This window comes from Psittacula echo (assembly GCF_963264785.1).
Source record: "Psittacula echo genome assembly, chromosome: 2".
Classification (NCBI taxonomy): Eukaryota; Metazoa; Chordata; class Aves; order Psittaciformes; family Psittacidae; genus Psittacula; species Psittacula echo.
Window position 1 is genome coordinate 82493034 of NC_137737.1, and position 26721 is coordinate 82519754.

At 38.3% G+C, this 26721-nt stretch overlaps 1 protein-coding gene across 1 annotated transcript in view; it reads left to right on the top strand.

Annotated features, from left to right (window-relative positions):
• Positions 1-1332: 1332 nt before the first annotated feature.
• MARCHF11 (membrane associated ring-CH-type finger 11) overlaps positions 1333-26721 on the top strand; it is a gene marked incomplete at both ends in the record, with an annotated part of 32366 nt that continues 6977 nt past the window's right edge. Inside the window, 3 exons of the mRNA XM_080611938.1 lie at positions 1333-1623; positions 2682-2837; positions 24701-24893. Coding sequence (XP_080468064.1) covers positions 1333-1623; positions 2682-2837; positions 24701-24893 — 640 coding nt within the window. The remainder of the gene's footprint in view (positions 1624-2681; positions 2838-24700; positions 24894-26721) is intronic.

Consider the following 26721-nt stretch of genomic DNA (forward strand, 5'->3'; position numbering starts at 1 on the left):
ACCCAGGTCCACCCTCATCTTGAGACTACGTATGAAGCAGCCAGTGAAGAAGACGGGTGATTTCATCACGCTTTGGATCTAAATGTGGCTATGGGAGACCATATGGCTTCACAATTGTTTCTTGAGGGTTTTTTTTCTTCTCTCTCTTTCCCTGCGCAGACAGTTGCTGTCATTTTCACGAGATGAAATGTGCGCTGGTGTTATACTCGATGCTGAAATTCACACATGCTTTCCTTTAGCAGCCCCAGCCAAACTTTAAAGAATTTCTAACCACTGAATGCTTGCTTTTTTTTTTTTTTTTTTTTTTTTTGAAGGTATTTGATCATGATGCTTTTAGCAGATTTAATTTTGAAAATGAGGTGATGTAATGAGTTTGGGAGAAAAAAAAAAACCAGTAAAAAAAGCCAGCCACAAAAGACTAGGACTACAGTTTCACACCCAAAGAACAACTGTTGAATACTTGTTCTGCTGAGCTTTCACAAGTGCAACCTTCCGCAGCGAAAACCCTCGATAATGTGAAAAGATCTGTCATCATCCCTTAAAGGCCCGGCTCCCCTGGCACTGGGGCGCCAGGCCGAGGAGCCCTGTGGGCACTGGGGTGCCGTGACCGCCAGCGTGACCGGCGTTTGTGCACGGGCAGGGCGAGGGAAACCCTCTGCCACTGCCTACTGCTGGGGCCAGACCTTGGGCCAAGGCGGGGGGCGCGGAGGAAGGACAGCGCCCAACGGGAGGCAGGGGCGAGCAGCCGTGTGGGGAGCCGGTGCTGAGGGGGAGGGCACAAGGGGCGGCTGGCGCCCCTCTGGCTGCCAGGGGAGGGAAGGGGCTGGCGGGGCCGGGCGGGCGCTGGGCTGGCGGCTTCCCGGCTACCCGGAGCAGGGCGGAAGAGGCGCCTCGGCCGCTGAGGGACCACGGCGGCTGCGGTGCCCCCACTCGCGCCTCTCCTCATCTCCCCTCCCGCCGCGGCCCGAACCGGGTAACGGTTCCTCGCTCTGGGGCTGCCGTAGGCGGCTGGACCCGGCCAGCCCTGCCTCTCCTCCGCCCAGCCCCGCCCCGCCGCCTCCAGACACACGGGCGGGCCCGGCCCCCCTTCTCCCCCCCGCACACACCCCCCTGCAGCCCCAGACTCACGATCAGTCACACACACACGCCGCCGGGGCGGCTCTGGCTGCCCACCTCTTCCCTCCGCCGCTCTCCGCCAGCCGGGTCACCTTCCCGGCCGCTGGCAGCGGGAAGGGCGCCCAAGCCACTCTCTTTCCATACATCCCCACCCCTCTCCGCCGCCATCCGTCGCTTTGGGCCGTCCCCGCCCCGGGTGAGTGGGTGCCCCGGGCCATGAGCTCCTCCGGGGGGACCGTCGTCCTCCCTCCCGCGGAGCCGCAGCGAGACCCCGGCGCCCCGCTGGAGCTGCCGGCCGGAGCGGGGGAGGTGAGCGGGGACACCCCAGAGAAGGGAGAGAGCGGTGGCCCCAGCACCGGCGAAGGCCGGAGGGGCGGCTCGGAGGCGGGGGCCGCCGGCGGCGACAAGCCCGAGACCCGCTCGGTGTGCAGCAGCGAGAGCGGCAGCGGCAGCCACCCCGGCGGGGCCGGCCCCATCTGCAAGATCTGCTTCCAGGGCCCCGAGCAGGTGAGGAGAGCCGGGGAGGCGGGCGGGCTCAGAGCGGACGGACCGACCCCTTTCACCAGCGCCCGCTGCTCCCGCAGGCGGCGGGCAGCGATCAGCACCACGGACAGGGCTCGGCGCCTCCAGCCCGGCACCCGCCCTGCTGCCCGAGAGGCCGGGAGCCGCTGCCTGCCCCCGGGGGAGAGCCCCCTGCAGACATGCCCTGCAGGAGCAGCCCTCTGCTGTGTCTGTGGCCGAACGGGCAGCCAGCCCCAGCTGTGGCAAACGCTTGGGGCAATCCTGAGTCGGCGTAGAGCTTTGGGAGAATTCAGAGATTGCGATGGATGGCTTGCACACTGTGCATCTTCGTGCCGTCGCGCTCGCTGGATCTTCCCTCAGGGACTTTGAACAGTACGAATCTCTCAGGTTTCTGTTAGACTTTAAAATGAGAGTGTTATCTTACAGATAGAGCCGAGAAGACCTCCAAGAATCTTCTTCTTTACAGACAGTACACAATATCAGCAATGGTTCCGTAACTAGCGCTTTATAGTTTGTCTTGTAGTTGAGCTAAGCAAAATCTGTCCAAGGAAAGAAGAGAATAGCTGATCTATAAAATCTAGAAATAGGTGCACTGCTGGGGGAAGTGTTCAGTTAAATCATTTGGGGCTATCTGGCTGTACAGCACAGAGCCCTGCTCCAAGAGCAGGGTTGTCTGTGATGTCACCCATTTCTTTCCTTGTGATGACTGCAAATAACTGTTGGAGAAATGCATAACCACTTTGAGTACTATCTGAGGTATCTGAAAGGGCTAATGCTTCTATTGCTTGATGCACAGTAATCTTTCACTTCACGTATGCATGTGGACATGCATAGACAGTTATCTGGCTCTGTCTCATTAGAAGCACCTGGATAGTTTTAAGACAGTTTAATTTGTGACCATTTTTGTAGCCAAAAATACATGCGTTTTCACGTATTGAAATTGGGACCAGTTCATTGCTATAGACCAGTAAAAATTTTGGTAGTGAGTATACCTGTATAGGAAAGATTCCTTTAAAATTAATGTTTCTGTGTTGCCTTTTCAGGGTGAATTGTTAAATCCTTGCCGTTGTGATGGGTCAGTACGATACACACATCAGCTTTGCCTGTTAAAGTGGATAAGTGAAAGAGGATCATGGACCTGTGAACTCTGCTGTTACAGATACCATGTTATAGCAATTAAAATGAAAAAGCCTTGCCAGGTAATTTGGTTTTTTGTTCGTTTGCATTTTTGTTTGTTTGGTTGGTTGGTTTTTCTTTTAAAAATATGTTCTTCCAGTTATTTTTAAAACCAAAATGATTCTTATGTTTATTTCGAGGTTTTTGGAAAATACACCAACACCCACTTGTAGCTAATTGTTCGGATTATTTTAGGACGTTAAGACATATTAAAACGTGCAATCATTCGATTGTTATGTTCTTTTAGCATTTGGCTTGCCACAGAAGTGGTCTTCAGAGTTTGTGAAATTCTGTAATTCTGAAATTCTCATACTGAGACATGACAGAACAACTTGAATCTCCCTGATTCACTTTCTAAACTTTAAACATGTCTTTACAGTTTGCTAAAGACTCAGTCAGAGGTTGATTTCATTCATTCTTTCCAGCTTGGGGTTCAGAGGAGAGAGGCAAGGAAAACTGTTGCCTGTGCATTCATATACTGTAAAAAAGGGAAAGGAGTTGACTTTTCAGTCTTGGCATGATCCAGAGTAGCAGAATGTTCTTTAAGTTTTGTCCACCAACAGCTGTTTCAGAAGCTGAAATGTGCAGTAACATTTTCCACATCTCCCTTTTAACACCATCACAATATGCAGCTGGAAGCTAGAATATTATAGTGGTAGCATATTTGGGGAGAGGGGAGGGGAAACTCAAAGCTGCAGCAGACCTGTTAGGGAAGCCTTAATACCACTTTGCATATCAGAATTCTTTAGAGGCTTAAAATTTGATCCCAGAAATTGTATTTCGTAACATCTGAGGAGCACATTAGTAAGATAATTGTATCTGTTTTTAGTTTTGATTCTGTGAGCTCAGAGATGATGGAGCTCTCGAAGGCAAGAGCACTTGGGTCATTTTTCTGCGCCTGAGTTTGATTGGAGTTTTATAGAAAAGACATGCTTGGATGGTAATGGCAGTTGTGTGAACGTGATAAGCATTCCTTGAGTGTTGAGGATGTCTGTAGTGTCTGCTTACAGCTGTTCAGATTAGGTACTTTTGGAGACAGTTGTGACTTGACAGTTTTTCTTTATGAATCCACAAAGCAAACCTTTTAATGAGCTTCCTTGATAGGACCTTTATGATGTAAAAAAAGTAATGGATTTGTAGAACACTCCAGAAAATAAAGGTGGTAGATTCTGCTTCTACATAGACTTTATCTGGTGGTTTAGCATGGGATTCTGTTTTATCCTTTTTGCCTTTTTTTTTTTTTTTTAACCCTTTAAAAATCTTTGTTTTCTGTGTATCCACAGCAATCTCATCCTTTTCCTAGCAGAGGTTATATTAGCAACAGTTTGCAATGGTAGTCTCTGAAAATAGTTGTTTGACTGCAAAGATATGACACAGTTGCCTGCAAAGAGGCTTCTAATACTATCTGAGATGTCCCAAAGTAGCCAAAATACCCTTACAGGACAGCAGATATGGCACAACTTATGAGAGACTCTGGAACAGCTGGAGGCCAAGTGGGATATTAAAAGACGTCTGAAATGGCACTAGACACCCATCTGTGGAGAACAGAATCAAGCCCCAGTTTGAATTCAGTTTCTGTGGAAAACAGAAGCAAAGAAGAAAGTGTCAGTAAGTGACAGAGTAGACAACAATGCGTAGCCAAGCTATGACTGAAATAGAAAGAAACCAAAGAACCAAAAGTTAAATGCCATTCTCTTCATGAGTTACGGCACTGTTTTGTTTTGGTTTTTTTGGTGGCAGATACACAGGATAGGATGGGACTAGATTCATGTTTCTTCTTCGATAGCTTAAAAAATACTTGATTTATTCTTAACTCTTTCATTTTTAATGTAAATTATTCAAGTCTGTCCTTTTTTATTCTTGACAAAATATCACAAAAAAAAGACTTAAAGGAGTTGCATACTCAAATAATAAGTTTGACATAAATTTCTCTGGTCAACTCCTGACACCCAAAAGGCCACACATCTCTTTGGAGAGATGCAGTGATACCTTTCTCATTCTCCTACACTGAATATTCCTCTTGTAGTTCCAAAATCTAAAAGGAAGGCTCAAAACTGCAGCCTTTTGTGTATTTTTATGAGGGTGATCAGTCCTAAACTGTCCTCACTCCTCATATTCTTGAGTATAATAGTGCTTGTGATTTTTAAAAGCCATCTTGGTTTAAGCTTTTAGACAAGTTCTGAAGCATTTGCTTGACTATACAAGTTTTTCTAAGGTTGCTTTTTGTTCAGATTTGATAAAATCTAAGAGCTAGACCATTTCAATATAGGAGTAGTTTACCACATCTTTATTGAGGTAACTAATGTAATTAGAGTTCCCAAACAAGCAAGACTTCCTGCATTACGTTAGAGACAATGTTTGGACAGTAGTAGGTCAGTCTTCTATAACTAATAGCAGTCTGCCTCAATCCATGTTCTTAGGATTGTCTCTACCAGCCTATAACTTATTAGATCTGTGTAGGCAGTGTCATAAAAGGGAAAAAGGATGCTGTTTAGCAAAGTGACTTTTACTCAGTGAATTGTCTATGCAGATTTACACCAGCTCCTCAGGTTCATTTTTACCTCCTTTATTTATGGAATGTAACAGTGTGTAGGGAGTTAAGAAATAGGAGGTTTTTCTATGTTTTCTTCCAGAACATTGGAATAGATGCGAATATTCCATTTAATATCTAACATTTTTTATGGTTTCTATTGCTTCATGGCAGGGAAAGTAATCCCAAAGGGGGGCCTCTTTGGAGGCAGTACATTCAAGGAACAAAATTTACTATGGTAAGTGACTATTCCAATAGAAATTTTTCCAGTGTCACTTTGTATATTTCAGCAGCTACTAGTTATCACTTTTAAGAATCCAATCCTGGAAACACATAGACTTTTATAGCATAAGAAAAAATAACAAATAAAGCAATGGGCTAACAGTGGTAGGTGAGCACACAAGCAAGTGATGAGGTTTGATATGGTGTTTCACAGAGTAATGCCGGTTTAAATTTTTTTCAGTGTCCTTCTCAGGATCACATCAGAAATATATGTTTAACCTTGCACTAGTCCGTTAATGAAAGCACATGTTCATGTTGCTGGACTTTCTCCTGATGGTAGGGTGGAGTTTGATCCAATAATAGGCAAGATTTTATTAATAACTAGAAAACCTCTCCCCTGAACTATAGCGAGGGGAGATGGAACAAATACTGCTTTGGGCAGGGAGTTTTGGAAGGTTTTTTTTAAACAACTTAGGAGGGGAAAACTTTAAATTGTAGAATCACAGAACCATAGAATAGTTAGGGTTGGAAAGGACCTTAAGATCAAGTTCCAACTCCCCTGCCATGGGCAGGGACACCTCAAACTAAACCATATCATGCCAGACTCCATCCAACCTGGCCTTGAACACTGCCAGGGATGGAGCATTCACAACTTCCCTGGGCAGCTTGTTCCAGTGCCTCACCACCTTTACTGCGAAGAACTTCTTATATCTAACCTAAACTTCCCCTGTTTAAGTTTAAACCCATTACCCTTTGTCCTATCACTACAGTCCCTGATGAAGAGTCCCTCTGCAGCATCTCTGTAGGCCTCCTTCAGATACCGGAAGGCTGCTAGGAGGTCTCCATGCAGCCTTCTCTTCTCCAGGCTGAACAGCCCCAGCTTTCTTAGCCTGTCTTCATAAGCATGTCTGACTTGGAAATGAAATCCACTTAGAATTACATTTTAAATTAACAAGGAAAAAGCACAAGCAGAAATATTTTTTATATTAGTTAAGCTTTATAATTTGTACAGATTTCCTTCCCAAAGGAAATATAAACTGATTGCTTAATTTTTTATTGGTGATATTTAATTATTAAGCTTTTAGCAAATCGGTTCAGTAGGCTTGCATGAATGTATATTGAAGAATGTCAATTCTCTTGTAAGATTAAGAAATAATGTTAATAGTGGGATATAGTCATGCAAAGGTTAAGAAAATTTACTTTGGTGCTAAACCTCATCATTTCTATAAAAGCAAGCAATAAAGATACTTAAATAATAACCTTTTCTAGACTGTTACTCTAGTCTGTCATAAAATAGTAATATGTTAGACGTTTAATGTGCCCTGTGCTTCTGTTCATGAAAACATTATTTTGTGGTACTTCAAGTGAGCTGGACCTATTCCAAAAGCGATACAGTAGGTTGGTATGCTTATTTAAAAGCTAATTGTTTGACAATTCAGGACCTTCTCTGACATCAGAAAAAATCACAGACCAGTTATTCAAAAAAGTAAATACTTCATTGTTAAGTCTGATTTCTTAATATAGACAAAAAAATAAGGTTGTGCTTAGTATCATTATTTAAGGAAGTATGTAGTTACTGGAGGTGGAATGTGGCTCATGAGGTCAGTGGTTTTCATTGGTCCAAATTGTGTTACTTACATTTGAGATATTCAGCATAAAAAATGCTCTGTTCAACAGTTTTGTGAATTACAGGTTTAATTTTTTCAAGTGTTGTTAATGTGAGTAATCTCACTGGCATCAATTAGCTAAGCATGAGGCTCTGTAGCAGATTGCATGCACATGTATGTGTGTTACATTAAAAAGTAAAAAAGTTCTTCAGATACTTCAGTATGGAGGCCAGTGGACAGAAAAAATATGTAATAAATGTTTAGTAAAAGTTATTGCTAATGACTGTGCTCAGCTGGATGAAAGCATTTACTTTTTGTAGGCATAACTAAAAAGGGGAAAGGGAGAAGGCTCAAATCTCCAACAGAGCTTTTAAAACTACAGTATGTACTAACAACAATCTACTAACGTTGTTGCTGTTACTGTAATGAAGATCAAGGAGGATACATTGTGCTATTCAACATGTCAGTGCACACAAAGAAAAAGGTTTGTACCAGTCTTGAACAATATACAAAGAAGTCTGAACAAGAGATAAGGGACAAGTCTATGGGGATTTATAAAACCAGTGATCTCTGTACATGAACCATTTTTAGCTATCAATCACTGAGATTTTGGCATCTCAAATGGAGTGAGTTTTAAGATGCCTCTTGAAAAGAAAATAATGAATCTTCGCAGGCACCCTTTGAATGTGAAGGCAATATAGAAGGACCGTTAGAAAATTAAATACTTGGCTGAGATAATTATAACGAACAGAACAGAGATGAGAGTCGATGTCTGAGTAGCCATTAGAAGGTAATTAATGTCAGTAAAAGCCTGGAAGGACTTAAAAAATCAAGTCAAGTCTGTTTTATTTGATGTGATTGGGAAGAGACAAACCAACACAGTGGAGAAAGAAGGGCAGTAACATGGTCAAAGTAGTGGACTAAAAAAAAATTGTATTTCAAGCAGTCTTGTAGTCATGGAGGAAATTGCATTTGTCATGAGCTTAAAAGCTGTGTTACAATAACGCAGATATAAGATGAAAGAGATGATAAAAAATTAATTTTTCATATATGAATAGTCTTAGATGTGCTATATAGAAAGAACCTGCAAGCTTTAGAAGTACTGTGAACAGGAAGATCCAAAAAGATGTTTAAATTTAATGGGTTATAGAATCCTCATGGGTTGAAGGAAAAATCCATACTACTTGAGGAAAGCTGGGCTGTGAGGATCCCGGAGATTTTAATGAACTTAAATGTACGGTAAGATTTGTACAAATGGTGGTAGAAACAGACAAATATTTTAGTTTTGAGAGGAGAGAGAATCCTGAAACAGAAAGGTAGGTCTGTCAGTCATCAGCATAGATATAGTCATTGTACTTCTCACACTCTTTCTTTTCTAAGCGTCTACTTTTGGCTACTTCTAGAGAGAAGTTACTAGAGTAGATAGACCTTTTGATTTGAAACACTCTGAATGGTTTCAGAGACATGAACTAATGGTGATTACAGTCAGTTCTAAGTAACATACTTAATGAGTTTAGAAATAAAAGACTAGCAGGACTGTTGGAGAGGCCAATGGTGTTCAAATTTGTGGGGTTTTTCTATGGTGGGAAAGGCAAAATATAATTCCTGTGTACTTTCTGTGAAAGAACTGAAGATAAATGAAAGACTGACAAAGAGAATTGGTGTGAGTGGGTCAGGACGAAGGACAGAATCATGTCACTGATGCAAAGTAGAGCAATTATAGAAAAAGAGAGGACAGTAAAAATTTCACCACTGACGGAAAGGACAGAAATGCAAAATAGAAAGCACCAGAGGGAAAACACTAAGGGGAAATGAATTTCATGTTGTCTTATGTTTCCTCTGTTCTTAATTCTTAATTCTTAATTCTTCTTAATTCTTGCAATTAATGCACAGACGCAGGGGTAAAAGGAGTAGAGAGTTGGAAAATAAAGACAGCAAAAAGGTGTGGAGACACAAGTTAATTGAGCTTGAGAAGCACATTTGGTTAGCCATTTGGAGGAGGGAACAAATTCATCATGGAGCAAGTGAGCAGGCCTCTAGTGCATTTCTAGCATCCTAGAAACAAAGACGTGGCTGTTAGCATACAGAACTGAAGGAGTGCAAGATGGACATTACAGTGGAAAGGAGGAACAAAACTGTACAAGCTTTAGAAGGATGGAGAGAATTGCTAACTAGTGACAGCTAAGAGGGAATGGGATAAGAAGAATCATCAGTACCAATGATCTGAAAATCATGAAACAATAATATATGAACAAATGAAGTGGTTCTATCACATTGATATCACAGTGACAGTTGGGTAGGAATAAAGAAGAACTAATAATAAAAGACTAGAAATAGACGTGTGAAAAGCTAATCAAAGCAATGAATGGCTGTTGACCATAATCACCAGCATCTACCTAGTGCATGTCACTGAAACCACTCAGAGTGTATCAAATCGAAAGGTCTATCTGCTTTAGTAACTTCTCTCTAGAAGTAGCTAAAACTAGATGTTTAGAAAAGAGTGTGAGAAGTAACACAACTATATCTATGCTGTTGACACTGAAGCATACTTATAAGTCTAATGAAGACATGATATTCATCTAAGATATCAAAGCGGTCATCGGCATGGGAGCTGAAGCCATCAGGAAGGAATGTGAGAGACTAAAGAGAGTAAAGAATTGAAATTGGAAGGATGAAGTAGAAAGGGATTAAGTGCACAGAAAACAGAAGCTCAAAAGGGGAAGAAATTTGATTTGTTTGGAAACCACCTGTTTGAAAGCTATGATTCAGTTCAGAAACTTGGTTATTCCTAGTCTTGTTAAGAATTTAACATTGTATGGCAAAACCTATGCTTTCTGGCTGGTTGGAATGGATCAAGATTGAAGCAGTGATCTAGAAGCTGTAGTTCATATTTGTGATTTTGCTACGATTGGAGTGCCATCAGCAAACACCCGAGATCTGCTTTCCTGATTCTCTGTGTCTTCCTGCTTTGCTAGATGGAACAGTTGGTCAAAGTTGGCATCTCAACTGGCAGAACTCAGGAAATCTGTTATTCTTGTCAGAGCATCAGCTCTACCCTGCAGGGAGATAGACAAGCCACTCTAGTGCTATCTAAGATAGGGGATTATCTGTAGAAAATAGATTAGGCAAAGAAATGCTGATTAGATCATAGAGAACAGTTTTGTATAAACGTGTGGATAGACTTTTTAAACTAGTTCTCTTGCATTCTGTTAGGTAGTTTTGTTTTATACTAAGGTAGTCAAGCACCTATAAAAAATAAATAAACCAGAGCATGTAAAAAAAAAAAAAAAAGAAGAGCACTAAAGGTACGTGGGTGTGTGCCCCTCATATGTTCCTCTTTTATTTCCTGTAGCATATTAAAAAAAGCAATTGTTTTCTTGTTTTATTTTGGGAAATGTGTGAATTGTGCTTACAACAGTTTGACTGCTTGAATGGTGTGAAGCAACAGTTAGTGCAATGTAAACTGTGAATGGTACTTTGAAATAAAGTCTTATCTACAAGTGCCATCCTGATCTAGTGGTAAGATAGATAGATTCGGGTATAGATGGATAGAGATATATGATATAGATATAGCTATATAGATATATAGACAGAGATAGAGATATACAGATACAGATTTAAAAATGTTATTATCTTGGTGTATTTAATAGTGGCTTAACTACTTCAATTAAAAAGGTGGATTCTTTGAGCCTGAGATTTTCATGGGGAAAATTCGTTAATGGGAGACATGGTGCAAGGTTGTTTTTCAGGGGAAATATCTTGAATAACAGTTATTACTGAAATTATAAGCATAAATTATGTATTTACAACAGATTGCATTGGAAAATACTTCCAAAATTAAAAGGCATTGTGAATGGAAATCTAGATTGCTGCATGTACATAGTTACTGCCATTTTAAGTGCTTAGGATCTTTAAGTAAACAGAAGTGCTTAGGATATCCAAGTAAACAATGCAAGGCTTATGATATGGTATGGGACCTGCATTCAGGAGCCTTTGAGTTACTGTTTTTTGTCGTTTTTTGTCTGATTGGGTATTTTTCCAATAGCTTCATCTTGTAGCCTAAAATTGATGAAATTTACTTAGTGATGAAAGATTTGTGAGTTTTCAAATGCGAATTTTCATCTTTTTATCTTACATCCAAAATCCTGATTGTTTTGGTCCTTAATTACTATCAACAGAGATTAGTGAAAAACATTGTAACCAAGTACTGGTTGTTTCAGCATGCTGCTTCTGTCTTTTAGTGTGAAAACTTGCTAATAAGTGATAGTGTGCTGCTTTTATACCTTGTGTCTATGATTCCTTAGCTCATGCTTATTTGGCAATGTAAGTAGCCTGCCCTGAGCACTACAATCTCCTGAGTTCTCTTCCAGTTCTCTTCTTGTCTGTGCTGTGAAGTGCCACTGCGGTTTTTTCCACAACTAAAATTTGTCAAAGGAAAGTTTTATTAAATTAATTTTGAAAATTCCTTCTAATGCTTCTTGGTCTTGAATGTTGGTCAGTTTACATTTCAGTGCTTCATCCAAATGACTGGTAGTCATGCTAACGTCTTTCTTAAATTGTTCAGCTGGGGAGACAGCTTTTGCATCTATTGCACTTAGATTTGTTAGGGTTTTTTTGTCCCATATGTGCGTTCAAATTGGATGTTTGGCATTCAGACTGAAAACTCTAAATGCTTCAGCAGTGTGCAGTGGACAGCCCCATCTTCTTTCCTGCTAACACTGCAACAGTGAAAGAACATTTTGACCTCAGGTCTTTTGAAGAACTCGTCTGAGTCAGAGCACTTGTGAGTTTTGCTTGTGTGACTCTTTTCTCATAGGGTTCTTTTGCTTTTGTTTTTATTTATTTAATAAATTTATTTTTTTTCTTTATTTCTTTTTATATTTTTTATTTTTAATTTTTTATTCTCTTTATTTATAAATTTATTTTTTTCTGTCTACTTTTGTTTACATTTCAGTGAAGCTGATGGAGAATGAGTATTCCAGATTTAGCCACACGATATTTACTTTCCTCTTATTTTCCCTTCAACTCCCAATTTTTGCATATTTTTCTGGCAGTGTCTTCCCTCCAGGGGAGCATTAAACTTTGCCATTTCTGTGACAAGCATATTCCCAGTACAGGAATACACTGTACTGATACCCACACAAACTATATTACTGGATGGAGGCTATTTCGTGAGCTAAGGTTCACTTTCATGTCTTTTATGCCCAAAGAACAGATATTATAAATAAAATATTCCTTAGTAGTTTCATAAAATCACAAACCTTACTATCAAGATTAAATACTTGCGAGCTTCATATGTATTTTGTTACTCAGCTAACATCAAAAGAAGATTATTCCAAGCACTACAAGGATAGTAGTGAAAAAGGCAAATTCCATAAAATTAGCACCCAGGAAAATGTATCTGGAGAAAACGAGAGTAAACTTCAGTATGCCTTCTCTTAGGCCAAGGAAGCTCTCCCTGCTCACCAGGCAAGAACAGACAAAGAGTCTACTTCTTAATGGAATGCTTTATGTATCTTTCATTGCTATTATCTGAGCAATTTGCAGTTTACAATATACCTGCTTGTGATTACTTCCAGCACTTTGTGTTCCTCCTTGGATGACTAAATTCTGCATCTCAATTTCAGGGCTGCTGTTTCATAGGAAGAAAGCAATATCACATCTTTTACTTGAAGGAATCGGCATAACAGCTGATGTGAGGTCACTGGTTCACATCAGAATAACACAAATAGAATATAGGAGCCTTACACTTACAGCCTTTTCCTGCATTTGCAACATTGTCATCCACATAGCCTCCTCCTTTAGTGACCACAGGAATCATTGGAAACTCCAATCATTTGATGTCACTTTCCAAAAAAGACAGTTTGCCTGTATTTAAATGTACAATCATGACTTTTAATCCTCCTGAGAGGGTCACTTCCTCCTCAGGCAGCATTTACAGAGTATTGCCTATCATCTCATTGCTTTCTGGATGCTTGCACCAAATAGAAATTTGATTAATTACAGATGCCTTTTGCTATATGTCAAACCTAAGGGCAAGATCTTAATATCATCCACTAATCAGTATAAGGACAGAGACCATCAAATGCATCTTGGGGATTTCAAAATCGTCTGCTCCAGCCTGTCCTTTCCTTCGTATAGCCTTGGGTAAAAGATCTAGAAAATATGTGAAATTGATGGTTATTCTAGGGAAATGTGTGTACTTCAGAGTTTCTCCACTGAGAGTGGATATGGTCACCATGTACTTGAATGTGTTCAGAAATTTGTGGAAAATCTGCGGAAAATCTGCTGTGTATTCATTGCAAAGAGTTTACGGCTGTGGGGATTTTAGAAACTTATCTTTCCTCTGTGCCTTTCGCTCATGCTTTTGTAGATCTTGTTGGTAGAATTGCTGTGAACCTAGCCACAGCAATTAGGACCTACAGATCCAAGGACTTCAGTCTTCTAGCCTGGCCTATATCAGATAAGATGGTTTCAGTAGTTTAAAGTTACTCCTGGTGTTTATCACACGACACAAGTGAATTTGTCTTCATTGTACATCTCTAATGCATCAGGTCCTCAGGATAACCTCCAGAAAGTTTCTTTCTTCCTTATTTGGGTTCAGAGGTACAAGCTTCAAGTCTGTTTACTTAAAAATCATCTAGCATTTCCACAGTGCTATGTCCTCTGAGCTGGAATTAGCATATCTGAGGTGTGAGTAAAAAGCCGCATCTTTGTCCGTGTGTCACTATGTCCCTTTTTTTCACCCTTTCCTAATTTTGCTGATGAATTGGCCGTGTTACCTAATTACTGAACCATTGTTACCTCTGACCTATCAATCCCTAAGAAAGTGACCCTTGACTATGAGCTTAAACCCGTGACTATTTCTCTACTCCCCTCAGTAACTATGGTGACTACTCCTTTTCCAGTATTGTGATAGAAGTCAGGAAGATTCTTGGTCTAGCGAGTTGCTTCAACAGGAGTTACAGTCTTTTTTCCTTTTTTTCTTCTGCTAATCAAGGCCTAATTCCATTCACTTCAGGGGAATCATACAATCATAGACAGGTTTGGGTTGCAAGGGAGCTTAAAGGTCACCTACTTCCAACTCCCCTGCCAAGGGCAGGGACACCTTCCACTGGACCATGTTGCTCAAAGCCCTGTCCAACCTGGCCTTGAGCACTGCCAGGGATGGGGCAGCCACAGCTTCTCTGGGCAACCTCTTCTAATGCCTCACTACCCTCACAGTAAAGAGCTTCTTCCTAATACCTAATCTAAGTCTACCCTCTGTCAGTTTAAAACCATTAAAGGTCATCCTATCATTACACTCCCTGATAAAAAGTCCCTTCCTATCTTTCCTGTAGGCCCGCTTAAAGGGGAAGATGGCTTTGTAGAATATGTTTTATGATATTAACAAGAAAATTACTTGAAAAAGTTAAATATCTTTATTTATAAACTGAAATTCATGTGGGAATTCTCATTGCTCCAAGGGGTGATTAATTTGCATCTCATGTTTATTTTCAAAGCTTTTTCTGAAAATTTCTGTACGTGCTTGAAGGCCGCAATCCTACTGTCTGTCTGTGGCACTCAGCATCTCTGCAGGGTGTTGTGCAGCTGCCTGCTGGAGAATTCCACCACTGGACTGAGTTAATGTGTTGGCTGAGAGCCTGAGCTGCTTCACTTTGGTAGACCATGAGCAGGCATTCAAAAGTGACATTCTAAAAGCTGATCTTCTATTGGAAAGTTGCCAAGGCTTGTTTTCATAGTCACAAGAAAAATAGCAGCCCTTCTCCTTCAGCATGGCCATTCCCAGTTCCCGGGGAGAAATGATGCTTTCCTTCCTTCAATTGCTCTTCTCTCTTAGAATCCTGTATGAGTTAAGGTCAATAACTGCAGAAATGGTGCTCTTCACTACAGTGTAGCAAAGCTGTCTGATGTCTGTTAGAATACTGTCCATTTTCCTGGTTTTGGGTTTGTTTTTTTGAGGTTTTTTCTTATATTTTCTTCAGATATTGAGCCATATTGAGTATTTTCTACTTCAGAGTTGGATGCTGGATAAGTTACTAATAGTCAGCCAGGTCTGACTGGCAAACATATGTGAAGAAGAGTGTTATGTCCTCCCCTTACCAGCTGTCCAGGCCAGTTATATCTTTTTGTGCTTTGAGCCATGAGATCTTATTCTAGCCATTTCGTAGTGCTGAGACATATTCCATTAGCTCTGTCTGCAGTCACTAGTCTTAGAGGCTTTGCATTTTCTCAGCTTGCAGTCTTGATGTTTCTCAGAGTCTAGTGAGTGTGTGAGAGTTCCATCTGAGATGGAGAAACGCTCCTTGCTTTCTTCATTAGGGATTGTCCTTGTAAGGATGAGTTGCTCACAGACTTTGGGTATTAGAACTTTTTGTCTTACTGAAATGGCAGAACCAGAGACAGTTGAAGACCTGCTTGCCTGTTTCATTCCAGAGAGGTCAAAAAAATCAGCAGCCTATGTGCAAAACATTTTCAAAGTGGGTAACAATTTGTTTCAGGACACATATCCTATAGGACCACTGGGGTGGTTTTCCAAGAGGGCTCTAAATTAGTTTAATCAGAGCTCAGTTGTTACTGTTAATATTGTAAAGGGATCTAGAAAAAGTGTAGACTGTAGGACAGAGCAATCTCAGAGATGCTGTTCTGAAAAGAAGACCAATACCTCCATCGTATGTAATTAGTGAACATAAGGATTGTTGTCTAGTGACAACAAAATGTGACTGTGTTTATAGACATAAACTTGAAAAGAACCAATATGCAAACAAGGAAGTGGTTCTTTGATAAGGGTATTTTGCATGCAGACAGAATGTACTTACCTTTCATTCTTTTAGGTGCTGCTTATATTTGAGAGAAACAGGGTATTTTTATGTTTATGTTGGTACTGCAAGAGATGGTGCGTGGGTTATGTGTAAGTCCTATAAGCACCATTAAGCCAAGAACAATTTATAGTTTAGTGATGTTCAAACACAATGGTAAGAATGGATATTACAGTTTTTCATATTATAGCCATTGCTTCTTTCAGTGCTATGAATGTTGATGCACAATATAGCAAGTCAGAAAACTGGGTATTTTCAGTGTTCAAAAGCATCAGTGATATTGTGCAATTTAATGTAATTACTCCAAGGGATTTCGGACATATTCATAATATAGTTAGAGAGAAATACCGAGTTTCTGGTATAGTGTATACTGGAAAGGCAACTATTTTCTTTTTTTAGAGACATAGCTATTGTATTTGATGATACTTAGTATCTAAATTGCCACTTTCTGTAATTAAGAACTACATCTTATATATTTTCAGATCTTAAAAATGGAGTCTTAAAAGTAACTGGGTGATTAAAACCATGGCTACCCAAACTATTAGAAAAACTTGATTACTGGTTCAAACAACAATACCTACTAGTTTGTAGTTGTGATTATGTAGCAGTACCTGAAAAAACAGGCAATCTACTTTTAAAATGTTGCTGATTATTTTTAAATTAATGACTTCATATTTAAAATAATTACTTTAAGTGTACATGATATTAATTATTGTAATTATAAATTTATTGCACATCTAACAAAGTTTAATTATGCACAATATATAATACATAAAGCAATTTCAATAAATAAGTTAATTCTTCCATTAGGGCAAAGTTTCAAGCAGTATATTATTTACTATACTCATTTGCACAGTTTAAGATTTTAAAATTAGGGCCAAATTGTCTTCAAGTGAAGATTTATTGCTAATTTAATTGATTCCAGAATCAATCTAATTGATTTGCCAATCTAATGAATTACATTCTAATTGACTTTCAGAGCAGGCTCTGCCAGATTTGGTACAAGCCAGAACACAGGACTGTCTTCTTCATGCTTACATGCAAGTAGATAATACCTTTCTTACCTTGATATTCTTATCATACTGCCTTTTAACCTTCACTCAAAATACAGTCTTGCTTAGGGAGTAGACAAGGCAGCAACCTTACCTTTGAACTCAGGATATATTTCTTTAGTCTTTTTGTTACCATCAAAATCTGAAGTTTCCTACAGCTTATATCTAATAAAGAAGCACATGAAATAAGGATTGTCTCTTCCACCATGTGCATTTTCCAGATGTTCACATGAAAATTCTGATCCCATTCTGTGAATTAGTTTTTGTTCAACAAGGTCAGTGGTCACTAGTTGTACTCAGTTGTTCTGGTGAGGTTGTACCCTTCAATGCTGAAACACATCCTTCCCATATAGCAATAGGAAGAAGACTGGACAGTGAAGGGTTTTTCAGCATCCAGAACCCACTGAAAGCGGACAGTGTCAGAAATAGTTCCTGATGCTTTGTAGCATACTAAAATCATCTCCCTACTCATCCCTATAGTGATGTGAATAGAGGAATCAATTTAATTTGCTTTCTCTTTGTTTCAGTGAGCATCTATGTATTGTATGGGAAATGGAAGTGTTCCAATAAATTGCTTGGAAAGAGTAGCCAGCACATTCAGAAAGTCCAGCTAGTAGATGAAGTGTGAATTTCAATAAATGAACTGGAATTAATACTTGAATATTTTCAAAAAGATAGACAAGAAGACATGAACAGAAACAATCAAGAATAGATGATCTCTCTTTATACTGATGAGTGGCTAAGGCATTTGTGTGAAAGATGCTTGTTCTGTATCTCCATACTGAGCAATATTTTACACTTCTTTTAGCTTCATGCTCAAAATTTTTTCAGTTAAAAATATTCAGCAGCAGTTTTAGCTAGAATTTACAAACAGTACCTTTCCCAGGAGAGAAGGAAAAAGCAACTCCAGAACCCTTTTGATACTGTTTGTGTCCAAAGAAAAATACCCTCCTAAGTGACTAGTCAGCATGAAAAATGTTAATACCTCCTTCACACAGCTGGTTTATAATTCTGATGAGACTTATGTTCTTTGAATAATTAGAATGAATGTGGGTTGTTTGGTTTTTTTTTCTCAGTGTTCTTAAGAAATGTGGACCTATCCATAACATGAAAATCTATGCTTGAGCTAATTTTTCAGTTTAATTTTGAACATCATCTCTAAGTTGCAGAGAATTCAACAACCATGGCAGGCTTTCATTCACTCCATTCATTCATATTTAATTTTCAGATGAGGCTATCAAGGGTACAGCTATGTTGCAGTGAAACTCGGTATTTCCAATAAAGTTGCAACAGGAATCGAACAGTTCCTTCTTTACAGTAGGAACAGTGTTTATTCACATAGAGTGGTAATTTTCATTCACTGGCTTTCACCAAATACACACATGCCCATGAAATGTTCACAATACTCAAGAACTAAGTTGCTAAGCTAAACTTAATTGGTTATAGTCTCATATGAATTAAAAGCTGACTTGAGAGTAATCCACTTTAACCTTTCATACTTCTCACAGATCCATCTTTACAACACACCATGAGTTTTAAGTATTTTGTGATATATATTTTGAGCAGAATTTGATCCTGGTGGATTGGTAGGCAATTCCTAATGAAAAGCAGAAATCAAGAATAAGAAAAAAATCGATCTTGATTCTGCCATGGTTTTAAGAATAGTAAGATAAAATCTTAAACTATTCTGCTTAATGAATAGTAATATTTTGAAAGGTGAATGTAATAGAATGTGAAGATTTTGTACATAGCTCAGGATGTCCAGGTTTCTGGGCACTCAGAAATCTGAGCTGCATCTGCTGTATGTGTAGATGCAGTAACTATCAACTAAATTGCTATGTGGTGCACTAATGGACAGCCTCTCCACAGTAAATGTTATGTTCTCAGAATGTCCCAGGCAAAATACTGGTACAGTCTTTCAGTCAGACTGGGAAGTTGCATATAAACCAAACTATCTGTACCGATGAGCTCTCTGATGTATGAAAAGATAATGGGCATTATGACTACAGGCACTCTATGTGTTAATAATTTATCAAAATAGGTAAACATTAACGGTGAGCTGCAATTTTCATGGCATTGATTTTTTTTTTTTTTAATAAAAAGACATAAACACAGAAGACTATAGAAAAAAAAAATTATTTCAAGTGTTTATGTGTGTATGTACTCACAACTATTTTCTATCCAGGCTGGTCAATAAGTTAACAATATTAAATCAGGTAGTTAATGTGTGCTTATTTCAAAACATGTTAGAAAACTGAACTATCTAATCATACAGACTACTAACAAGGTAGAGAACAGGCGTTCAAAAAATAGTTTGTTGGACCTAAGTCATCATGTTCTTTTGCTTCTGTAAGGGTTTTATTCATATGTACACAGATTGCAAATCCATTATACATAATAAATGACAGTAAGAACTTTTTTCTTGTCAGAGCTATCTGATTGTAGCAATCAGAGCAAACCAACAAAAACTTTTGAAGTCATATAATTGGTATATATTCAGGTTAATCATGTTATGTTATAATAGGTCACTGCCTGCTATTTTTAGTTACTTTTATATAAAATATGCATTAAAAAATAACTAGAGGGAATGAGAGGCTTCAGTCAGCACTGTACATAATAAGCTGGGTTTCTGAGAGAACAGAGTGGGTTAACCCCCAACAGGTCTTTGGTTTAAGGAGTTTTGTTACATTACAAATAGGGGCAGTTGAAGCTGGTACATGTTCAGGGAGCCATAAGGAAATTTGATATTCTTTATTAAGGATGTAGGAAGACCCTATTTTCATTGCAGACATTTTTTATGTAATGTACTCTAAGTACAAGTACAGTCTCAGTCAGGACTTCTTGTATCACTTCTCTGCCATGTATTTTACAGTAATCAATGGGCTTTTACAAGGCACCATTAAAAAAAAGCCAGGTTAATATTGATTTCTCTCAAAGATGACAGATATTTTAATATTAAATCCATCTTTATGTTAGCAAGGACATGCATATTACTGTATTAACTTTATTCTTTAACAATTAGTCCATCAAAGCAATATGTTTCTTTCAACTTCTGGAAGTCTCAACCTCAAAAAATAATAAATTATGCAGTATTTCTGCTTGACAGAGCCCTTACAAGAAAAGAGAAGCAATGTTTCTGGGGTCAGCATTAGAAATACAGTCTACCATTAATGTACTAGACTCTCAAATGATTCATGAAAGGAAGACCAGTGGTAAATAAAAGATTAAAAGAGCCAAACATAACGAAGTGTCAGTAGGAGTAAAAGTGTAGGAAGTTTTCAAGGAACAGACAATATTACATTAAAATCAGAAGGATGAATTATATTTTGTTTATGAAGGAACTATTTTCAAAGGAAGATTTCATTGTCATTGTGTATTAAAGTAAAATGTGTTCCCACACAATGAGATCCCAATTCATAAAAAATTAAATGAGACTCTTCTTAATGAATCTGAAAATTTGCTCACAATATTATTATAGGTGCCTAGATACAAAGTAATATTTTCTTTCAATTTCTAGTTTTTAAGCAAAAATGGTAATCTTTCTCGTAATATTTATTTCTTAGGGTCATGTGCTTTACAGAAGCTGACACTAGAAGGCTGTATAGATCTTTTCTAACTTTCAAAATACTTAGCTAAAAGAACTGTTACTGATTATAGAATGTATAGTCAGCAAATGACAAAAACAAATTAGGAAGTCATAATTTATAATCGCCGGCAGTTATGAATTGTGACAAGTTATATGAGGAAAATGAGAAACACTTTCATGGAAATAATGGATTTAAATTATGACACATAATGAGATCCTTCAATTTGGAATGTTAAATAATTCAGTTTGTTAAATTCTAAATGGAAATTCTCAACTCTCACGGAATAATTTTTACTACATTATTTTGGTGACCTCTTTATTGTAAGCCATTAATTTGACATTAAAAGGTGTAGTGATTATAACTGCATGCATACAATAAGGTAAACGATTGTGAGAAATCAAAGTTTAGGTGGCTTTTGGTACTATAAAAAGAACCTTAGAAAAAGAGTCTTCTGTTCCTGGGTGTCTGTCAGAGTGTATACTCACATGTATTAGCTATGCTGTGGGTAAAACTTCAGGTAGAAGAAAACAGTGTGACCACAACTCCAGTTCCTGTTCACAAGCCTTGTTATGAAATGCAATGCCACCAAATGATACAGTCCTATGCAGTTCCTCTTGTTGCCTGATGGCTAACACTGTCCATGGCTAAGGAAGGGACTGAACTTTCCAAACTTATTTAAATGTGAATAACTTCATAACTACAGAACAACTTTTTCATTATGTGAAAAATATGCTTGTCTCAGTAACATCTGTTAGCTTTTTATAATTTGTACTCAAACTCAGTAAAAGTTATGGGGGAAACTTCACTTCCCAAGAGGCAATCACAGACTTTTTTGAATCAAAACTGATTGGAGGTGGGCAACAAGGAGGAAAATTGGGTTGAGGTAAGTTAGCCATCAGGAACATCCATAGTCTTCTTGCCATTAGCACTAAGATGGCCATACACAGAAACCAAGGTCCCCAAACTGATCCCATGTTAGAGCTTGCTACCAATCCATCCCACCTCATCACTCTTAGGGTGTTGGATTCTTATGGCAGGCTGCCTAGCAGTAGGAGGAAAGTTAGCAGTTTTGCATAAAACTGTGTGGGTTTCCTGAATGTCTTCCATCTTATGCACACAGTTCTTCCTCTATCCACTGTGGGATCTCATCAATTAGTTTAATTTACAGATTAACTTACAAGGAGGAAAATTTCCTAAAATTACATTGTTTGGTTATTACTGAGCTTAATATCAGGAAGGTGAAGGACTACAGTTTCTTTTGTAGAAGAAAGGCGGTGAACACCACAATGGCCAAAGCAGATAGGTAATAGATGAAAACATCCAAACCCGTTTTAGGGTTCTTGGTCGTTCTTATTTGTTGGGGTTTGTTTTGTTCATTTTTTAAAAGCAAAGGAGTTAGGAACTACAGCCTGTGGGACCCTTGTGTATTTTATCAGTAACTGGGGGGGCTCCCCTTCTTGGTTAGTAGCATGCTAATATGCTGACTCTTTGGTATTAGTGAATTTATTGAAGTTGAGAGATTCAATTGCTTGCATTCTTGACAGACAATTCATCTGATCAGGAAAATATCAAAATAACCAGAACATATTCTTGAGAAGATGCTAGGAAGAAGCAAAGATCCATATCTATGTTTCTTAGGACTTTTTAAGGTCAAGCTTTGCTAGAAAGAAAAAGAAGTTTGGGAAAACCCAACAAAAACTCTCATGATATGGAAAAAGATCATAGGAGTGGTTGATTCTGTTTGAATGGGAGATAGGAATAGAAATTGGTTGTCAGACAACACCAGAATAAGGGGTGGTCTTCATATCTAAATTGCATGCTGCATTACTTATCCCAAATACTCAGACTATTTTATCTTCTGTTCAATGCTATCTTCGCAGAATAGCTCTGACCAATCAAAGTTAAAAAAAAAAAAATAAAATAAGCTGAAGTGAGTTTAAGCACTTCTGCATTGCTGAAATTGTACTGTGAAAGATCTGTTTATTTCAGTGATATTGCAGTCATTTCAATTTATTGCCAGCTTCCATGAATTTGACAGTTTAATATTTTGTGACAGTTAAAGTTTACTTCGTGTAAATGTACTTTGATTTCAGGCATTCTGAACAAATTCATTGCAGGTCTGTCTCATGCCGATAATAACAGAAGATAGAAAGATATACATAACCAACTGCATTTTGACAGTTTTCTGCTAAGTCACACTATGCAGCTTCAGCTGAGAAATGAAAAATAATTTTGTCAACATAACGCTAAAGAGTCTGAAGACAGTTTGATGAATTTCAGCCCTGACATTTAAATACTGTAAGCAAATAATATCTGAGTCATAAGATGCTCACACCATTCTGTCATACATCACTTATTAATGACCTTCCTTGACCTTATAATAAAAAATTCTAATAAAGGAAATGAGTATAAATAGTTGCTTTACCATAAAAAGGTATTATTTAATACGAATAGCCCCATTCCAAACCCTGAAGTTCGATGAAATAGCTAGTATGAATTTAATAAGTTCATTATGAAAGGTAGTATTTCCAGATAGACAACTTATAAATTGTTATACAGCTTATTTTTTTGATACTATTATATTCAGAAGGCTGCAACAAGAGAATGCATGCAGCACCAGATGTGCAAATTAGGCAACAGTAGAGAAATTAATGGAAAAAGCTGAAAGGGAAGAAAAGTCGGAAGACCTCATTGCTCACCCAGGTTCTTTGCAGTGTACTTGATGGAAGAGAGCATAATTTGAAGCAAAAGAGGATCAGACTGGACATAAGACTTTTTTTTTAAGAAAAATTCTTTTCAACCTGAGGACAGTCAAGAAGTGAAGCAGGTTGCCTGGAGAGGTTGAACAGTGTCCATACTTCGAGGTTTTCAACGTGTTACCTGAGCAACCTGGTTGAGCTTAAAAATGACCATGTTTTGAGCAGGAAATTGAATTACAGTACCCAACTGTTGGTAAAAAGAGAAAGCTTTCGTAAAGTAAGAGGAAAAGAAAAAATTATTGCCAGGTGGGAAAAGAGGTCGTAAAGGCCTTACTGGAGTAGCTTCCTCCACCTATTCTCTATAGCAACTGTAGAAGGGAGCAGGCATGTTAGGCAAAATTAGGAACAGGAAAGACGAGAGTCTACAGAGTCTGCATACTAGCTTTGGAATAGGTGATGGGGTGAGACTGGGGAGTCTGCAAAGCTAATATAGACAGTTATGGCCAGAAAGACCGTATATGTTGAGGGTAATCTAGAATACTTCTTTCCTTATGCTGTGTTTTGGTTTTGTGACTCTTTGTTTTAACAGAATTTTATTTCTATTCTTCTCTAAACAGAATCAGTAAGCATACTCTTTTATATTTAAATTTTGTCACACCATAAATCAGTCACCTCACATATGGAGGATACAGCCTTCCCTAGAAAAGTGGACATAACTGAGGTGCAGTGAAAAGAAATGTTTGTGTTACCTGTATTCAGGGCTCCTCCTGAGCCTTCGGCTTGCTTCCACGCTAGGCTGCAGGTGTCTTTTTGTACTGTTAATACTGGTTTATACAGAGAAAGACAACTCCAGTGGTATGTCTGGAACTTCATTAATGAACAGCAAGAAAATGGAAAATGGCTTCTGACTTTAGGGGGGCGAGATGGAAAGGAAAGTTGTCATCTTCAACTTGAAACTGTAACATAAGGCATACTTAAGGTTGTTTTCCCAACATTTTTTTATTTTGTTCATCAGCTGAAAAATATGAAAGACTGAGCTCCATTTCTGAGACTAAATCTTTCTTTTCTTTTCTTTTTTTTTTTTTTTTTTGCCTATGTATTCAAACCAGAGATAAAACTACTAACTCTTCTGAAGTTCACAGCTAGATGGTGATAATAGTGATGCTGGAGGGGATGGGGAAGCAACTGTTAGTTTCACTTTAACTAAAATGAAATAGGAAAAAAAATGTTAGTATTGAGGATATTAGTAAAGATCTATGAAGATATGTATAAATATTAAAATAATTTCTAATTTCAGGAAAAAAGTGGAGTTGAATGTACAATCACAGAAAATAACATTTTTATCTTATACGACTTTGTTTCTCTTTTAGTGGCAAAGCATTACTATAACACTGGTTGAGAAAGTGCAGATGGTTGCTGTAATCCTAGGATCTCTGTTCTTAGTAGCAAGTGTGACTTGGCTTCTATGGTCAGCCTTCAGCCCTTATGCAGTATGGCAAAGAAAGGACATCCTTTTTCAAATCTGCTATGGAATGTATGGTTTTATGGATCTAGTATGCATAGGTAAGCTCAAAATCTTTAAATAGCACAGACTGTGGTTTAAGACTGTGACTATATCTATTTTTCTAATTGGTCACTCCAGTGGATCACTCCAGTTCTTTGCAGATTAATTCTCAGCTGATACCTTTAGCAAATCCTGCAAAGAGAAAAGAGCCAAAGCTTTACTCTCAGATTCAGCAGTCTCCCCAAGATCTTAGTGGTGAGAATAGGATCAGTTTTAATTTCTTGAAAAAAAATAGGCAGCTAGCAAAGTTCAGGAAGTTAAATAGATGAAAATGACAAAAGACATTATTAAAATAATACATCAAATTACGTGCTGTCAAGTCTTCTACTGGTGCCACTGTGTATTAGATTGTACCATCACAAAGCGCAGAAAAAGCCCTTGAGGATGTCATCAAACTACGTACCCAAAATTAAGTTGCACAGGCTTATATAGGTCACTGTGCTAGTGACAGAGAACAGAGAAGACAGGCATGAATTCTTTGTACATCATAAAGAGTTATGAAGCACTGTGATGGTGCTAACTATAGTAACTTAATTTATTATTAAAAAGTCGTGAGTCATTTAACTCTAGCTGAAATCTTATAAAAGAAAATGCAATTTACTGCAAAGCTATTTTGACTAGTTTTGAATTTCTGAAAATATTTAAATAGAAATCTCTGTAGTATTTGATAAAACAACCTTGAATTAATTGTTAAAATAGCTACAATTATTTGCAGAAAAAAAATCAATAATTGCAGTAAACATTAAACCACATTTTCAGAATTACAAGTCAAGAAAATTCAAATATTATCTGATGTCTGATTTGAGATTTCTGAGTGATAAATGTTGATGTTATCCCAATCTCATACACAGGAATTCAGGGCAGTGCTGAATTCTGCTCAATAAGGTGCAAAGAAACAGAGTGATTCCTAATGCCAAGGCTTTTGCTCCAACCATAAAGCCATATCATCTTTTATTGAAACCATCCCATTACTGTAAAAATATTTATATTTCAGCTGGATCAGCAGTTCTGTTTATTTTGTAATTTTTCCAAGAGAAGCCCACTCTGAAATATTTTAAGGCACAGGGTTTCTTCTGTGAACCCAAATCTTCTCAGACAGGAAAATGAACAGAATCTAGGCCTCAAAACTCTGGACAAGTGCTCAGCTTTTAAACAAGGGGCTCAGCTACATGTCCTCTTAGATATTGATTCCTGAATGCCACTTTTTCTGTCTGAACACTTAATATTGAGGTTTTTGCTTTTTTTTTAAAAAAAGATTCAGTCAAGACACAATGTGCTTCAGGCATTGTAAATATTTTATTTATATGGAATTCTGTGGGGGTTTTTGTTGCTATTGTCTTTGTTTGGTTGTTCTTTTTCCACAAAGATTACAATCATAAAAATTTTACTTTCATACACATTAACGAGTTGGAATAGCGAGTTATTTCAAACTATTTCTATTTCCTTTCATTTGTTCGACTGTTAAGACACCTAAACGAGATTAATCTCAAAGTCAGTCAAGAACGTCTGTGGGTGATCAGAAATATTAGTGTATTTAACTATATAGAATCATAGAATAGTTTGGGTTGGAAGGGACCTCCAAACGTTATCTAGTCCAGCCCCCTTGCAATGAGCAGGGACACCTTCAACTAAATCAAGTTGCCCAGAACCACATGCAGCCTGGTCTTGAATGTAAACAATTGGAAGCCTTCAGTAAATTGATACGTGCAGATATGTAGCTGCCCTTCAAGCCACCAAGGCTCAAGACACCTCTGGACTGGAAGGTACTGAACTAACATGTACCTGACATGGCTATGGAGCTTCTGGCAAAATCTTGGAGCAGATTCT